Below are 16,133 nucleotides of genomic sequence, written 5' to 3' on the forward strand. Positions count from 1 at the left end.
TTTTTGTTTCCAAAATTTCTAGTTTTGTGTAAGCAAACTTTAGATTTTTTAGTGGTAGTAATCAAGTTTTTGGACAATGATCAATTTTTATCAAGATGATATGTAGAAAATTATTTTTAATTTAAAGAGCCAACATCTTGACTTAAACTTATTGATGTTAGAGTTTATTAAAATAGGAATTCAAAAGGTAATCCTTATATTATAAACACTTCATAAACTACTTCTTTTTTATTTTTTTTTGAAGAAAAGTTCAATTAAATAAATGAAATTATTAAATTAGTTGTATTTCTATTATTTAAATTGTTCTTCTTTGGAATCTTTAATTTTTTTAAAACTTGTTTTTGGCAAAGATAACTTCTATATTAATTTAAGATAAGGAGAAATCTCACAATGACTATGATTTTCTCAAATTTATTCATCCCTAAAGGACACCAATCTAGTTGGGTGGTGATCAACAAAATTGTTGTCCCTTCTTACATGAGACCAATAAAACAATATAACTAAAAAAAGCTATAAAACATACGACGTATATAACATCTTCCCAATCAAGAATGGAATTATGTCAAATGAATCGAATCATCGGAGAGACGATAGACCAAATAAAGGTTTTTGGATTCAAGGATTACTCTTGTAAGATCATATGTTCATGTTTGTAAACATGATATAGCTACGTGAGATCGTATTTAATTTTTTAGTGTAAACATGATGATCTAATACTCGATCAAATATGACACCAGACGTGATGATCCATCCGCGATGAAGAGAGCTAATACGCTATAGGGGCTAAGGAATAAAAAGATCACTTTTTTTATATATCAGCACAAAGATATAGTTATGTGCGTGGGATCTTGTTAATTTTTCTCTTGTCACAAATCACAATGTGTAGTTTACAAAGAAAACTTATTATTAATTCTTAGAGAATTTTAAAATGAGTGCATTAAAAAAAAAAGGGGGCAAAATGCGAAATAGGGGCAAAAAGAAACTTAAATTAAAAGTGAATAAGATTGTGACATTTATTATTATTATTATTATTATTATTTTTTTATTTTTTTTTTTTTTACAATAGCAAATGGTACAACACAAAGAAACTACACATAATTAGACATGGAAAAATGACATCTTCTTGCAATATCGTTTGCCCTTTGTACCTGTTCTCTTGGGACCTTCAAGATTGCGCACCTTTGAAATTTAGCCCTCACTTCCTTTATCTCTTTTAACATCCAAGTTATCGTGATGTCCTTACCATAGTTACCCTGTAGATTGTTGAGAAGGAAGATAGAATCTGATAGGATCATGGTCCCCTGTTTTCCTTTTCCTTGGACCCATTTCATAGCTTCTAGGCAAGCTCAAGCTTCACATTGAATAACTGACGATGTTGCTCCGTGTTTTCCGCCCTCATCCATTGTGTAGCCTTGATTATTTCTTGTGATTGCCCAACCAACCCTTACTCTATTAGAATTCTTATACCAAGAACCATCCACTTATACAATGAAATTGTCATAGCCCACCTTTTCTTTTCCTAGTTGCACATGGTTGAAACCTGGGGGGATGATTGGGTCGTCTGTTGTTATCACCGATTCAACTTCGTGGTGGCTACTCTGTTGGTTGAAAACCTCATGGTCCTTCATCGCTAAGTTTTTGAATTCCGCAACTAAGCTGGCGGTTCCACTAACACCATTGAAGCATCTTGCATTCTTAGTCTCCCATAAGTTCCATAATGTCGCAATGAATCGGACGCTACGAGTGCTATGCTTATCACCCTCGCTATAAAAGAGCGGAAAATAGCTCTGAATCCATGTCCTCAAAGAGTTGGACCTAGGAGAGTCAGGGCAAATTGTTAGGGAGCCATTCTCCCAGACTTCCTATGTCAGAATACATAATCGAAAGAGATGTTGACTATCTTCCCTTTCCATCCCGCAAAAGTCACAAGTTTCATTGACCTGTATTCCTCTTCTAGCTAAGTTAACTTTAACTGCAATATCGTCATAAAAGAGTTTCCATAAGAAGAGCTTCCATTTCAACTGAATATTCAATCTCCACACCAGCTTCACGAAAGTTTGATCCGTAGTGGAGAAGGAGTATCTTTCAAGCGTCAATTCCTTTAAGAGCTTGTAGTACCCAGTCTTGACTGTGTATCTCCCTGATGGATGGTGTTTCTAGTAAAGGACATCATCTTCCCTTAGTTTGTATCCCTTGCATATGGCAGCTCCATTGACAAAATTGACTTTGCACTATTCCAGTCAAAACCCTCCCTTACCTTCCCCGCATTCCAAGAAATCCTATCTTCATTGATTTATAAATGTTATTCTTGCAATTATCTAAAACATTGCCCCAGTCTTAAAACTACTCTCAATTTCCTAAATATTTGCAATAATCTGGCTGACACATGTGTTAATTCACAAGTTTAACTATAAATAAATACAATTATGTATGAATAACAAAGTAACAATCATGAAAGATCTATAATTTTATTAAAACTCAAAGAAACATTGCCCTTATTTTCGTTAGAAATTTGAATGAGCTGATTCTAATTGTGGACTACATGCACTCCCCTAAAAAATACCCTTCATATTCTTAATAATTTTTATTGGTTTAAAATTAATTGTTGATTTTTAAAATATGTTACTCCTTTCTCTCCATTAAACTCATACTCTTCTATGGTGATTCTCATTTAATAATCCTTCTCGATCTTTTACTTTGAAAGATTTTAGATTTATCTTCTTCTAACCATCAATGAATTTATGAGTTGTTTTTTTATTATTTTTTTTTAAAAAAAATTATTTTTTATTTTATTTTATTTGAATGAGTAGTTGTGTCACCTTGTGTGGTCCTCTCAATTTATGTTAAAGATACTTTAATTCATTGTTAGTGCACGGGGCTAATCTAGTTTTATAGTAATTTGGGTCATCACTCGGGCCAACAATTAGTTACTCCCTCTGTTTTAAATACTTGCTCCACTTCTCTTGGGCATGTATGCCAATGTTAAAATTTTTTATCAATAATATCTTTAACTATCAGTAAGTATAAATTTTAACAATTGAAAATTAATAATCTATTCATTGAGACGTTTCCAACTAGTACCCAGAAGACTATATTTTTTCTTATGTATAAATCACAAACATTAGTCATAGTAGGACAAATGAATAATAGAAATGGAACAAGTATTTAAAAACGGATCGAAGGGAGAAATACTTAAAAACATGCAAAGACTAATCCAACAACATAATGCACAGTAGCATCTAACTAATTTATATTAGTAAAAAATATAGTCAAAACTAATAGGAACGAATGGAGTATTAGATTACTCAAACCCAGGTTATTAAAATTAAAAATTTGACAAATCTGAAAAACTTCCTATCATTTACATCATTACATGTGCGTGATTGATTAATGAATAAACAAGTCAATAAGCCTTCCATTTTTCTACTCAAAAAAATTAAAAATTGGGCGCTGATGTTGCCAAGGCAAAAAGGTCATTGCCAAGGAAAATTATTTATCCTCTACCCGTAATCTTTGAGTATCTAAATAAATCAAACTTATTAATTCAATAAAATACTTTTTAATATTTTGTTGCCTATAAAGCAATTAAATATTCTAATTAAAATCTTTCCAACTCCAACTACTAATTATTCTCGTCAAAATATGCAATTAATTAATTAAATTATTCACCATCTTAAACTCATCCGTATAATCTTCTTACAATCACTATAATTGACATTTTATTAGAAGAGACACCATTATCAAAGCTTTACAAGTATTTGCTACCTCTAAATTTGTTTTATTAATAAATTTCATTTATTTACCAAGCCCTTAATTAGTTTGTAAGGGTGTTTTCATGTCAACTTAAAGCTATTGATGTTCTACGTACCTTTATTATTATAATTTCAATATTCAAAACAAGTATAAGTTTTACTTCATAAAAGAACTCCTTTTATAAGGAGGCACTAGTACATGAATTAAAACCCTAAAGCTCATTAAATTTAAACCATACAAAATTAAAGGCTATGCTTAATTACAAGATAATATTTAAAATAAAATACAACCTAAATTGCATCCCACCTATGAGAAAATCGTCAAAAGATGTCAAATCAAGCTCAAATATTTTCGGGTCTTGATTAAATCAACTTTAGTCGATATGGCCCAAAAGTAGTGTCCATGCTCTCGCATCAATTTCATAACACTTTCTCTCTTCCTCTCTTTAATAATTACCAACTACATTTTCTTTCTCTCTATCTCTCTCTAAGCTCAAATGCATATTTGTACTCCCAATAATTAGTTTTAAAGAATGTACAACTTTCTTAATTCACGTAAAAAAAACCCAAATAGATCACTAAATAAGGGACAAAGAGAGTACTTCCCCTGTATTAAAGAAGGGAGTATTCACATTTGGAATCTAGCAACTTTTAATAGAGTTGTATAATTTGACAAAATCTTGTAAGGTTGCGCTTTATTTATCCGATTTCACCTACTTAGGACGTGTTCGGCAAAATATAGTTGTGAAGGTAACTGTTAGTTATGTAGGTAGTTGTCAGCTGTGAAGATAGATAATTTAGGTATGAGTGTTTGACAAAGTAATGGTTGACTAGCTGTTACATATAAAATGAGTATAGATAAAAATTTCAACAACTACCTCTACCTTTAAAAGCTAATATTTTTAACTTTTGATAAAAATTACCGCTACCACTAAAAGCTACCACAACCACTACATTGCCAAAATTCATATTTTTTGTTAAATAGTGGAGCTACTCAAAAGCTAGTGCCAAACACGCCCTTAAATTTCTCTAAATCGTGCAAAAGCTAAATTATACTTCATATATACTAAAAATTTCGTAGTATAAGAAAATACATAATCACTTGAGATGTTGGTAAAATACCTGTCGATTCCAAAGACAAACAAAGAAGATGAAAGGGAAAAATACTTGATCTCAAACTCACAGTTGAGCCATGGAACATAATCCACTGCCTTAGAAGCGAAATACGCCACCACCGGTACAGGTTTCCTGATGACGCACGCCCCCCAAGTTTAACGCAACTCTCCTTCGTAATTCGTGTACCCGAACCCGAAGCGTGGAATTACTCAAGAACTGTTCAGATCTCAAAGGTAGGTTTGTGTTTGTGTGTTTAAGATAATTTTCAATAATGAAAAATAACGTATATTTATTTTGGGGTATGAGGGTATTTATATGAGAATAATGGAGTAAAGAATAAGCCAAAAAATTAGGTCTTTTAGCCCACGCAAGCCCACCGCCCAAAAGCAAACTGATCGACCGAGCTCTCGCTCGCAGTCGAGCGAGCTATCGCTCGGCCTAGCAGCAGCAACTAAGGCAGCGAGCTAGCGTGCGAGCTATCGCTCGAGCTCTCGCTCGCCCCTGTCGCAAGCAAATGGCCAGTGAGCTATAGCTCTCTCGTATCCGAGCTATAGCTCGGCCTTGCAGCGACCAGCGAACAGCAGCGAGCTATAGCTCTCTCTTACCTGAGCTATAGCTCGGCCTTGCCGAAGCTATCTATTCTTGCTAGAGCTATAGCTCCTTCGCTAGATCTTTTAGCTTGCATATATCACTCCCTCGGTAACTCCTCGCACACTCACTTGGTAAACCTCCGATTTGCATTACTAGAATTGCAAATTTCTCTAAATCGTGCAAAAGCTAAATTATACTTCATATATACTAAAAATTTCGTAGTATAAGAAAATAAATAATCACTTGAGATACCATGAGTTATCTCAATTGTTCATTTACAATTCTAAATAATTATTCATAATACGTAAATAAATTAAATTATACATTAACAAACATATTCAACCACGTGAATGAATATTCAAAAGAAAAAGGAAGTATCTTCCAAAAGAAAACAATAAGAAGGAAAACGATTTAGAGCAGAAACTTCACTGAAATTTCTTTCTTCCACCTCATTTCAAAAATCAATAAGATTAAGATATTTTCTTATACCTCAATTTTCATCACCTTATTACTATATAAACTCTATTTTCATAAAAAAAAAAAAAAAAAAAAGCAAAAGAAAAGATAATGTTTGAAAAATCAAAGAAATTAATGTGCATCTCTTGCTGACTGACACACAAAGGCAGTCCAAGTATATTCCAAAACGACGCGGCCAAGCAAAATAGGTAAGCACAAAGAATAATTTTGCTGACGCTATTTTTACTTTTTTCCTTTTTTTTTTTTTTTTTTTTTTTTTTTTTTTTTTTTGCCATTTGTTGAATTTGCGTAAATCTTGTAAACTCCCCCAAAAAATTAAAAATTAGAAAAAAAAAAAAAAAAAAAAATCTAACCCTGGTGCTTAAAACCCCATAAAAAATCACTGCAAAATTATTATCCTCATTAATTTTGTCATCAGCATTTTTATGGTAAGTTTTTCTTTGATTTTGTTGAGCTAAAATAATAGTAATGATAACAATGGTAGGTGGATAGATTTGTGTTTGTTAAGCTGCTTTGAAAATTTAATTATACTGTTTTGAGATATGAATTGGGTCAATTTTAGTTCTGAAATTTAAGTTAAATCTGTTAATTTTTCTGGGGTTTGATTGTATTTTTAGGGATTTTGAATCTAATCAGTGTGTTGATTTTGTTTGACTCATTTTGGGTTAGTACCGATTATTAGTCAAAATTTGAATTTAGGTTTTTTTGGGAGGATTTTAAGTGATTTTGATTAATTTTTCTGTGATGGGTAGTTTTTGATTTTAATCTATTTTGTGGGGGTTTTCTTCTTGTTTGTGATTTTGCTGAAATACAATTTTGGAAATTTCTGGGTTGGTGTAATCATCTGGGCTTAGCATTTGATGATTTTGCTGAAATTTTAGGGGTTATTTTCACTCTTCAATTGTTTTAAGTTTTGTATATATCATGTGTTGTGACCCTTAAATTCTTGTAAAATTACGGAATTGGAGCAAACTTGAGCTCTTCATTGCGCCTTTTACTCGGTTGGTACGTGGTTGCGGATTTGTGGGGGAATTTGAGTAGTTTAGCATCTGTTGCTTGTAATTGTACTGCCTTGGGTTCTGATTTAGTGTGAAGATTAGAAACAGGGTTGCATTTTGAGAACTAGCAAGCTGAACTGGGTGAAATTGTATGATTTCTTGGATTATTAGTTCTTTAATTTGTTTAAAACTTTTGAGGTTTTTATAGAGGCTTCCATTGCATGTATTGAACAAATTTCTACATTTGAAAGAGAACAGAAAATTTATGTCTGAGTGTCTGACAGTGTTGTTTGTTGATTCTATTAACAGAAGGACCAGGGTTAAGATTCAGTGTACCTTTTAGACTAGTCAATAGCTTGTTATTGGTGGTATCAAGTTATCGCATTAGGCAGGTTCATTAGTGAATATTTTGATTTCTACGGTCTTAAATCGAATCTCCATGCATTCATTCCTCCCGTTTCTATCGGTTGTCTTGAATGGACATGCAGTTTGCAGACTATCAATGTAATAGCCAATCTGATAAATACCCGTTATTGATGGAGCAACCAGAAAGAAGAAATGAGAATGAGCATGTGATTGATATAAGGAGGAGTTTAGAGGCGGCTTCTTCTGGTTCTGCTCATGATAGAATTTCTAATGAGTTGGACTCTACTCAACCTGAAGACAGGCCTTCAAGTAGTGCCAGGGCTTCGGTTTCTCAGCTTTCACTTCCTCTTTCCAACATTTCAACCTCCAGGAATTCATCAAGCAGAAGAGGGAATGGTCATAGCCGAAGGCGCAGAAGCCCACTAAATTCAGGGTTGTGGATATCTATTGAACTAGCTCTCACCTTAGGTCAGATTGTGGCTTCTATCATAGTGTTATCTTTGTCAAGGCACGAGCATCCACGAACTCCATTATTTGCTTGGATTGTGGGTTATGCCACAGGGTGTGTTGCAACTCTCCCTCTTCTCTATTGGCGTTATCTTCATCGTAACCAATCTTCCGAACAAGATCTTTCGCCATCCAGGCAACCTGCTTCAAATGGTAATCCAGCTGTTGGGCATTCATCTTCTCTTACTACACAAATTATAGAAGATGATAACCATACCAGTAATTCCAACCGAAGTGCAAGTGCTTTAAGTGTCGCAATGGGAAATGCCAGGTAATGATTGGAATTTTGACACTGGTACTATGTTTGAAGATCTATAATGCTCTTTTCCATTGCTGATATGCTTTATACATTACTGATAAATTATTGTCCTAGTACTATTCTTTATTTTGCTGACTATCTATTCATTATGCTGGCTCTTTGCTTCTTGATCTTGCTTCCTACACGTGGGCCCCTATTGACCTATTGTGGACAATGTTTGAATTTTATGTACGTTCGAAAACTGTCAGGTCATGCCTATTGTGGACATGTTTGAATTTTATGTACGTTCGAAAAGTGTCAGGTCATGCACTACTGTACTCATGTTTTATGTTACAATTCATGTACATGTTATTGAACACATGGATCAGCTTGTAAATTTAGCTCGGTGCCTGCTTTTTGTGCGTTGACTACTCTGTATTAGGAAATATGACTTGGATGAACAGAGAGGTAAATAGCAAACGGTTTTCTGTTGTTTTTCTTTTTTTTTTTTTTTTTTTTTTTTGTGGGGGGGGGGGGGGGGGTATTGGTAAAGGAGTAAATTGATATGGAGATGGACCATCTACTTCAAAGGGATGCTCTTTTACACTCTTGGGTAATGCCAGTTAGACTTCACATAATCACATTAATTTGGTCCTGGGCACTCCTGGCACTTATTTTTCAATTTTAAGGCCCTAAGGGCTTTAATGAAGCAACTAAGCAAGCATCTTTTTTCCTTGAGCATTGCTAAAAATTAAAGCATTAAGGTGATTAAAAAACCAGTTATCATTTATTAAGAGGGGTTGAGATTGTATAGGTAAGACTTAAGAGGTTTTTTAATAACATATTACTTCAGTTTTCTTCTGATGTATGTGGAAATCCTGATGTGGCCCCTTCTTTGCAATGACTTTGGAACTTGAACTGTTACAAATCTTGTTTTTGGAAGCTGTGGCTGGTACCAAAAGTGTTGCCTTGCTGCGGTGACCACAGCAAAGAAGCCTTTTTGAAACACACCAGAAAGTGCTCTTAATGACAATTGATGCCCACTGTAATCCTTGTAAGGTGCTTAAGGTGGCTGTTTTCTGTGAGACACACATGTTTTATATGTTTCCATTGTAAACATTTGACCTCCTTGTTGTGCTCCCTGTATAGGGCAAATTGTTACATGAGGTCAAGATTTTGGCCATTATTTGCCAGTTAAGCTTCTTCTTAGAGAGCTAGAATTAAACTCGGATAGCTTCCACTCCACAATTGGTTTGTGATCCTAATTTTAGCACCCAAAATTTTGATCTTTTGCCCATGTAACTTCACTTTTTAAATAAATTTGTTATTGATAACTGATAAGTATAGCAGCATCACTTTCCAAACCATCATTGCTGCATGTTTTAATAGTGTTAAAAGTAAAAGTGTTGCGATAACAAATCTATTTTAAAACTTCAACCTCCAGTTGCACAAAAACAGAAATTGGAGCCTTGAAGATCCCAAATGTTAATAAAAAACTGGTGTGAAGGTGCAATTTATTAGTTTTTTTTTTAAAAAAAAAAAATTTATTTATTCATTTATATTTTTTCCCCGATTGACTAATACAGACTATATAGCTTAATTAAGCTTCGTAGACCTGGGTTTCCTGTGCCATGCTTCTCTGTGGCCTTTTGTGCCAAACATGTTCAGGACTAATGCCTTCTGTAGCTAGTCCATTAATTTGCATAATATCATGTACGCCATTTGTTAATAAAATTGTACACTTGTATATACAAACACTCCAGTATAATACTCGAGCATGCCAAATGAATTGCTTACCTGTCCTATCTTCACAAACTGTGCTCTAAATTAGGAAACCTGGACTTAAATCACTATTATATTAAAATACAAAACTAGTATTAAAGAAGATTTTTTTGCTTGATTTTTGTAGAAGTATGTCTGCGTTGTGTATTTCATGCTTTTCCTAAGATATGATGATAGGAAACAATTTTTGAAGTTGACAAGGTTTGACTACAAAAGCCATACACATACTACTATTTTGGAACTTAGGAAGTATTCATTCTTTTTACTTATGTGCTCTATGATGAATTGATTTCATTTTAGGCACCCTAAATTTATTTACTGTAAAATTTGCTGATGTAATTAACAAGATAACAATTTGGAACTTCTGCAAGTATTCTGAGAGGTTGGGTCCCGAAGCTTGATTGATTCTTTGTACTCTTTACTAATAACATAATTACTTAGTTGATTTTTGTTTTTGTCCTGGTGCTTTTATTTTTGGTTGCAAGTGATATTTTAGAGGAGCAAAAGAAATTTATGTGAACTTCCTTGTGCTACAGGCTAAAGGTCTCAATTGAGTACTTTAAGATGGCCCTAGACTGCTTCTTTGCAATCTGGTTCGTGGTTGGTAATGTGTGGATCTTTGGGGGTCATGCTTCTTCTACTGAAGCTCCCAACTTGTACAGGTAAATGGTCGTGTTTGCTAATTAATGGTTGATCTTTGTAGATTTTCTCCGCTTTGTCTGAGTTACTAACTCAGAAAGTTTCACTCTTATCAGGTTATGTATAGTGTTCCTCATCTTCAGCTGCATAGGATATGCTATGCCATTTATTCTCTGTGCAACAATTTGCTGCTGTCTTCCATGTATAATATCTGTACTAGGCTTTAGGGAAGATTTAAACCAAACCCGAGGTGCAACAACGGAGTCAATTAATGCACTTCCAATCTACAAGTATAAGTTAAAGAAAAACAGACACAATGACAGTGGTAATGAGGCTGGGGTAGTAGCTGCAGGAACAGAGAAGGAACGCGTAATATCAGGAGAAGATGCTGTAAGTGCTTTCTGGCCAATCCTTACCAGCCATGATACGTTGTAATTTGTTATTCTGTTGATTTATTTTCTTAGTAGTTGTGAACTGTCATGAAAACAGAAACAGGAATTGGGTACCTGCCAAGGTAAGTCAGGAAAAGTAGGAAAGTAGAAACTTTTAAATTAAATGGCCGTAAACATACAATGCATTTTTATGTAAAGCTAGAAGTCACTTTTTGATGATATTATTGTAGAAATTGAAGTTTAGTGACATTTAAAGCATAAAAATAGATCAATGGAAACCAAAAATTGCACATGGATCTCCAGCGGTTTGAATTTTGCATGACTTAATAACCATGAGGTGGCTGTAAATCTTGAAAAAAAATCCTCAAGATTACAAAGATGCATTTCAGGAACAGGAACAGGAACAGAAACAGGAAAAAGTTTTCATGACAATGAAGAGCTATACTGCTATGTAATGACTACTGTAGCTGTCAAAAAAAAAAAAAAAAAAAAAAAAAAAACTGCTGTTGAAATTTTAATATTGGAATGCTCTATTCAATTGTCTAGACTAGATACTTAGCTACTGGCTTATTCACCTTGTTACAATCTCTTGCTTTTAATTAACTGGAAGTGCATAATTCTAATGGCCAATATTTTTGCATAGTATCAGTTTCTTGTGATTGCTTGTCTAATTATGTAGACAGGTTTGGAATACAGTACAAGGAGTTGATATGTGCAAGCCATTAGTGGCTCACTGCACCTTGAGCTAAAATCGATCTAGTTAGATGGACTAAAACAAAACAGTCTGCATGTTCAACTTATAAGCCCCAATATCTAACAATATCTTTGTCCTTTCCTCTATTTATTGGTTGTACTGCCATCTACGCCAAAAGCAGAATTATGTTAGCCATTAGCCAAGTATGACCTTTCTATGATACATAAGATGTAGTTAGCTACTTCCTAAGTTCTTTTTAATTGCTGAAGCTAAATATCTGAATCATGATTAAATTATATCTATTCTTGGGTGCTAAATTACTTGCTCTGTATATAGCAGTACAAAGCTTAAATTGCCTCACAATGACACTAGAAATGGGTCTAGATCTTATTCTTGTTTTGTGATGCCTGGCTTGGTGATTGTCCAGATCCAGTTATATGACTTTGCCCTCTCTTCTTACAGGTTTGTTGCATATGCTTGGCGAAATATGCAAACAATGATGAACTTAGGGAGTTGCCATGTACTCACTTGTTTCATAAGGAGTGTGTGGATAAATGGCTCAAGATTAATGCACTTTGCCCCCTTTGTAAGAACGAAGTGGGTGAGTCCTTGCTCAGTTCACTTGCTGGGGCAACAGCCAGCCTACGACGAGCTGAGAGTAGGGTAGTTAGCAGTTGAGGAGGCATTGGCTTGTGATATGACCAAACCACCCTATGTTTCTGCAACATCAAGGCCAAGACTATATTATATCAAGTATTAGAGCCATTCTCTGGCATGATTCGAAGAAGCACCCCATCATTTGGAGGTTTTATCATGCGGTTTCACTTCCATTGCTGTCATGTATCATAATTTCTTAAATAGACCAGTGTTGATAGCTAGAGTTGGTTCATAAACTGAAGAAAAAAGTTGAAAAAGTCTACCTTTTGTAAGATATATACAACCTTTATGTTTTGTTGGAGATGATTGGCCATGTTCTAAAGCTATTTGGTTCACGATTTTATTATTGTATAATGCTATCTTTAAAATTACAATGTGTTTGGAAACTTAGAAGTGTAGAAAACTCCGGATCTCTAAGATTGTGTATGTAATTCGGAGGAAAATCAATGGAAAAACTACAATGGAGAAATGTATATAAAGTCTTTATTTTTTGGTGTTGTAAGTTTATAGATTTTCTTCAAAATTTGAGCGTAAACCGAGTAAAATAAGAAATGGAAGATATAGATTATTTTCTAAAATGTAAAAGAAGAATTACTTTACCGGTCTGGAATCTCTTATAGTTTAACCTAACTTGTGTTACTTGGCTAGACACTTTGAGTTCAAGGGGTTTTGGGAGGGGGGGGGGGGGGGGGGGGGTCCAACTTTCAAAGTGCCCTTAGTGGGTATTGGACCTCCAATTTGAAGGTTATAAGACTTTTTTTTTTTTTTTCCTTCTTATCATTAGGCTGACCTTGCTTGGTGGAAATAGATTTATTAGCCGATAAAACAATTATGAAACATACATAATACTCATATTGAAAAAGCTTTGTCATTTAATTCCTGCGAGCATTTTTAGGCCATGTCTGATAACCCATTTCAGGTACATTTAATGATAAGATACTGAAATTTTAAGGCACCTTAAATGACTAGAATTATTTGATAAGCATCATAAATCAAATTTATAAGATTTAAATTGAGATGTTAATTAGAATACCATCTCGAAATAAGGTTCATAATTTTGTAGTTATCCCTTTAAATTCTTTTTATTGTAAAATTTATATTATTATTTAAAAGTGACTTATGCTACCTAAAAAAAAAAAGTTCTACCAAACATCTAATGGAATCTAATACCTTATTAATTTCAACAACTTATCAATTTCAATTACCTTATTAATTTCAGCAACTTATCAATTTCAATTACCTTACTAATTTAAGCTAACTTATCAGATTCAGCTCCATTTTAGATATCGTTGCCAAGCATAGCTTTTAAAAAAGGGTGTTACGTGTTTTGATGATATTACATATACAAGTTTAACAATAATGTAAGGCCTCATTTAGTTAGAGACCTGTTATGATTGGTGTCCCTATTAGGTTGGCCTTAGTCGAGCAAGGAGGCATGAACACATGTCAATAAAGTGAGTTTAAATTTAATCTTGGCCAAGATTCTTTTTCAAAATATCTTTTCATAAAGAGTTACTTAATACCCAAAAACTCTGTTGTTGATGTAAAAATAATTTCTCTAATTTCTCTCTTTCTCCCCTCCCCCTCAGTGGCGGATCCAGGAGTTTATGGTTGCTGGATCACCGACTCACCATCACCAATCAACCGCATACAAATCAATAATTAATGCATATATATTATAAAAGCTAATAAAAAAAGTCACTCCAAAAAGTAGGAGAGGAGGAGGATTCGTGACGGATAATAACAAATCACCAATAAAATTACTAAAAAGATTGGTGAGCTTTAACAAGTTACCTAATGGGAACTAAGAATGTAAGATTTGAGGGATGAAGGTAATAAATAAAAAATAAATTTCAACAAGTTACCTAGCGAGAATACGTGTTCAATTAAATACATGTTCAATCAAAAAAATATATATAGCCATATAGGTAGCATATGATATTTGTCAAAAGAATATTATGCCTCCACCAAAAACAAAGAAAGAAAAAAAAAGAAAGAAAAATTAGAGGAATCGCTTCGCATTGATCCCGTGACCTCAATGTACAAGAGTGAGGCCTTAACAATTAGTCTTATGAACACTTATGTTCATTTAATTTAATGTAATGTTTAATATTTAATGGCTCTCTTTTTATTTTTTTTTTGCTGGGTCACGTGACCCACCATGCACAAGGGTGGCTCCGCCTTGGGGTATAAAGCCAAGCCGAGCTGAGTACTACCTTGTTCATGTTCAGTTCATTTACCTTAGGTGAGTTCGAGCACGATCTCGAGTTTTCAAGCGAGCTCAAAAATCTGTTCAAGCTCGGCTCATTTAGTACAATGTATGTTCACGAACGGTTTATGAACAGCTCGTTTATTAAACGAATTGATAAATGAGTGATTCATGAACGAGTTAAATAATAAACGAGCTTTTATAATAAACGAGTTTCGTACTTCTAACACTTAAAAATCTCAAAAGTAGCATAATAATCAAATCTTAATCACACTATATAAACTTAAGAATTAAATTAACAAATGTGAATAAATCAAATAATTCATGAACATAAATAAACGAGTAGTTCGTGAAAATAAATAATCGAGTTGTTCATGAATATATCTGAACGAGCATATCTATGTTCGTGTCCAAGTTCATTTATTAAACGAGCTTCAAAATTTGTTCAAACTCGGCTCATTTATTAAATAAACGACATGAACGAGCTTCAACCGAGCTTGAACCCGAGTAGTTTTATTGATCGGCTTGGTGCACTGCTCCCCATAGGTTGTTGGTTCTTCCTTTTGGTTAAATTTCTCTCCTCTTCAAGAGCTACTTGGAGAGTTAAAGAACCCCATTGCACCTATTCTTATACATAGAAATGTTTTTGTGATTTAATTAGAATAATTATTTTCAAGTTGAAGAAATTTATTCTCATCCTTTAAAAACCGAGATTTTTTTTTTATAAACAAAAAAAACCAAGAATTATAGGAATATATATTTTCTCGGAATATTAGTTTCCTCCCACCTAGCATTAATAATCTATAAATATTCTAAAGTTTATCGTAATATTCTTGCTTTAGTGCATAACGTGTCTTGATGTCATCAATTTTCTTTTGGAAGTTTTACAAATTTTATCAATATGCGGAAAAATTATTTCACCTCTTGATTTTATTGATTTATCACATATCAACTTTTACTCGTAATAAGAATTCAATGAGGGTCCTATAATGCTAAGATAGGTGATTTTTACAAAAACAATTACTCGTATTTTAGAATACAAATAGTTTTTGGGTCCGGGCGATGCCCTGGATTATTACATGAAACTAAATATTAATATATGTTGTAATTCATGATTCAATTTTCTTGTAATTAAATTTGTTGTTCATATTGTCATTTGCTACATATTAATATTTTGTATTCAAAAGATCACATGAAAAATCACATAGCTTGGTGGTAAGACACTTAGTTGTATACTTAAAGGTTGTGATTTCAAATCTTATAGTGAATTTTTTTTTATTATTGTAAGTGCATGACATGTAATGAAAACTAATGCAAAGGAAAGCCACGTGGTGTTATGAGTAGTTGCATAGGTGACGTGGCATAGTGAGAGGAGTTAATGTGACACGTGAATGTTATTAGAAACAGCTTTTAATATATTAGTATAGATTCCACCAACGTTTTTATTTATACTGTTATACATATAGTATATATATTGTCATAACATTACTTTTATACTCTATTATTTATACACTTACTTTAACTCACGTTGTTGATTTAAAATCTTTTAAAGTTCGTTAACATGAATCATTAGTAGTTTATTATTATTTTTTTTATACGTAGTTATATTTTCGTTTGAATCAATTGTCCAATACTCTGTAAACAACTTATCAAATCGTATTTTTTTTTTGAAAGAATGTAGCCACTTATCAAACCATATTTTAGAAGAACTTTTT

At 33.3% G+C, this 16,133-nt stretch overlaps 2 protein-coding genes across 3 annotated transcripts in view; both read left to right on the top strand.

The window, feature by feature from the left end:
• The window catches only part of LOC145586188 (calcium-transporting ATPase 4, plasma membrane-type-like), a 197,860-nt gene that overhangs the window by 2,252 nt on the left and 179,475 nt on the right, over window positions 1–16,133 (top strand). The window lies entirely within an intron of this gene.
• On the top strand, window positions 5,984–12,510 carry LOC145586179 (E3 ubiquitin-protein ligase At1g12760-like). 2 transcript variants are annotated; one of them, XM_081642940.1, is made up of 5 exons: window positions 5,984–6,124; window positions 7,244–8,078; window positions 10,364–10,489; window positions 10,583–10,856; window positions 12,015–12,510. In XM_081642940.1, the coding sequence occupies exons 2-5, from the start codon at window positions 7,411–7,413 to the stop codon at window positions 12,228–12,230; spliced, it is 1,284 nt and encodes a 427-aa protein (XP_081499066.1). In that variant the 5' UTR covers window positions 5,984–6,124; window positions 7,244–7,410; the 3' UTR covers window positions 12,231–12,510. The 2 variants fall into 2 exon arrangements, with proteins under 2 accessions (XP_081499066.1, XP_081499065.1); XM_081642939.1 differs by lacking the exon at window positions 5,984–6,124 and adding an exon at window positions 6,224–6,364.

Source organism: Chenopodium album, chromosome 16 (genome assembly GCF_948465745.1).
Source record: "Chenopodium album chromosome 16, dcCheAlbu1.1, whole genome shotgun sequence".
Taxonomy (NCBI): Eukaryota; Viridiplantae; Streptophyta; class Magnoliopsida; order Caryophyllales; family Amaranthaceae; genus Chenopodium; species Chenopodium album.

Excerpts from the sequence above, each read along its gene's own strand:
- LOC145586179 (XM_081642940.1), top strand. The coding sequence starts at position 7,411 with ATGGACATGCAGTTTGCAGACTATCAATGTAATAGCCAATCTGATAAA. Across the intron at positions 8,079-10,363 it reads GTCGCAATGGGAAATGCCAG|GCTAAAGGTCTCAATTGAGT; the intron begins GTAATGATTGGA and ends CTTGTGCTACAG. Across the intron at positions 10,490-10,582 it reads GAAGCTCCCAACTTGTACAG|GTTATGTATAGTGTTCCTCA; the intron begins GTAAATGGTCGT and ends CACTCTTATCAG.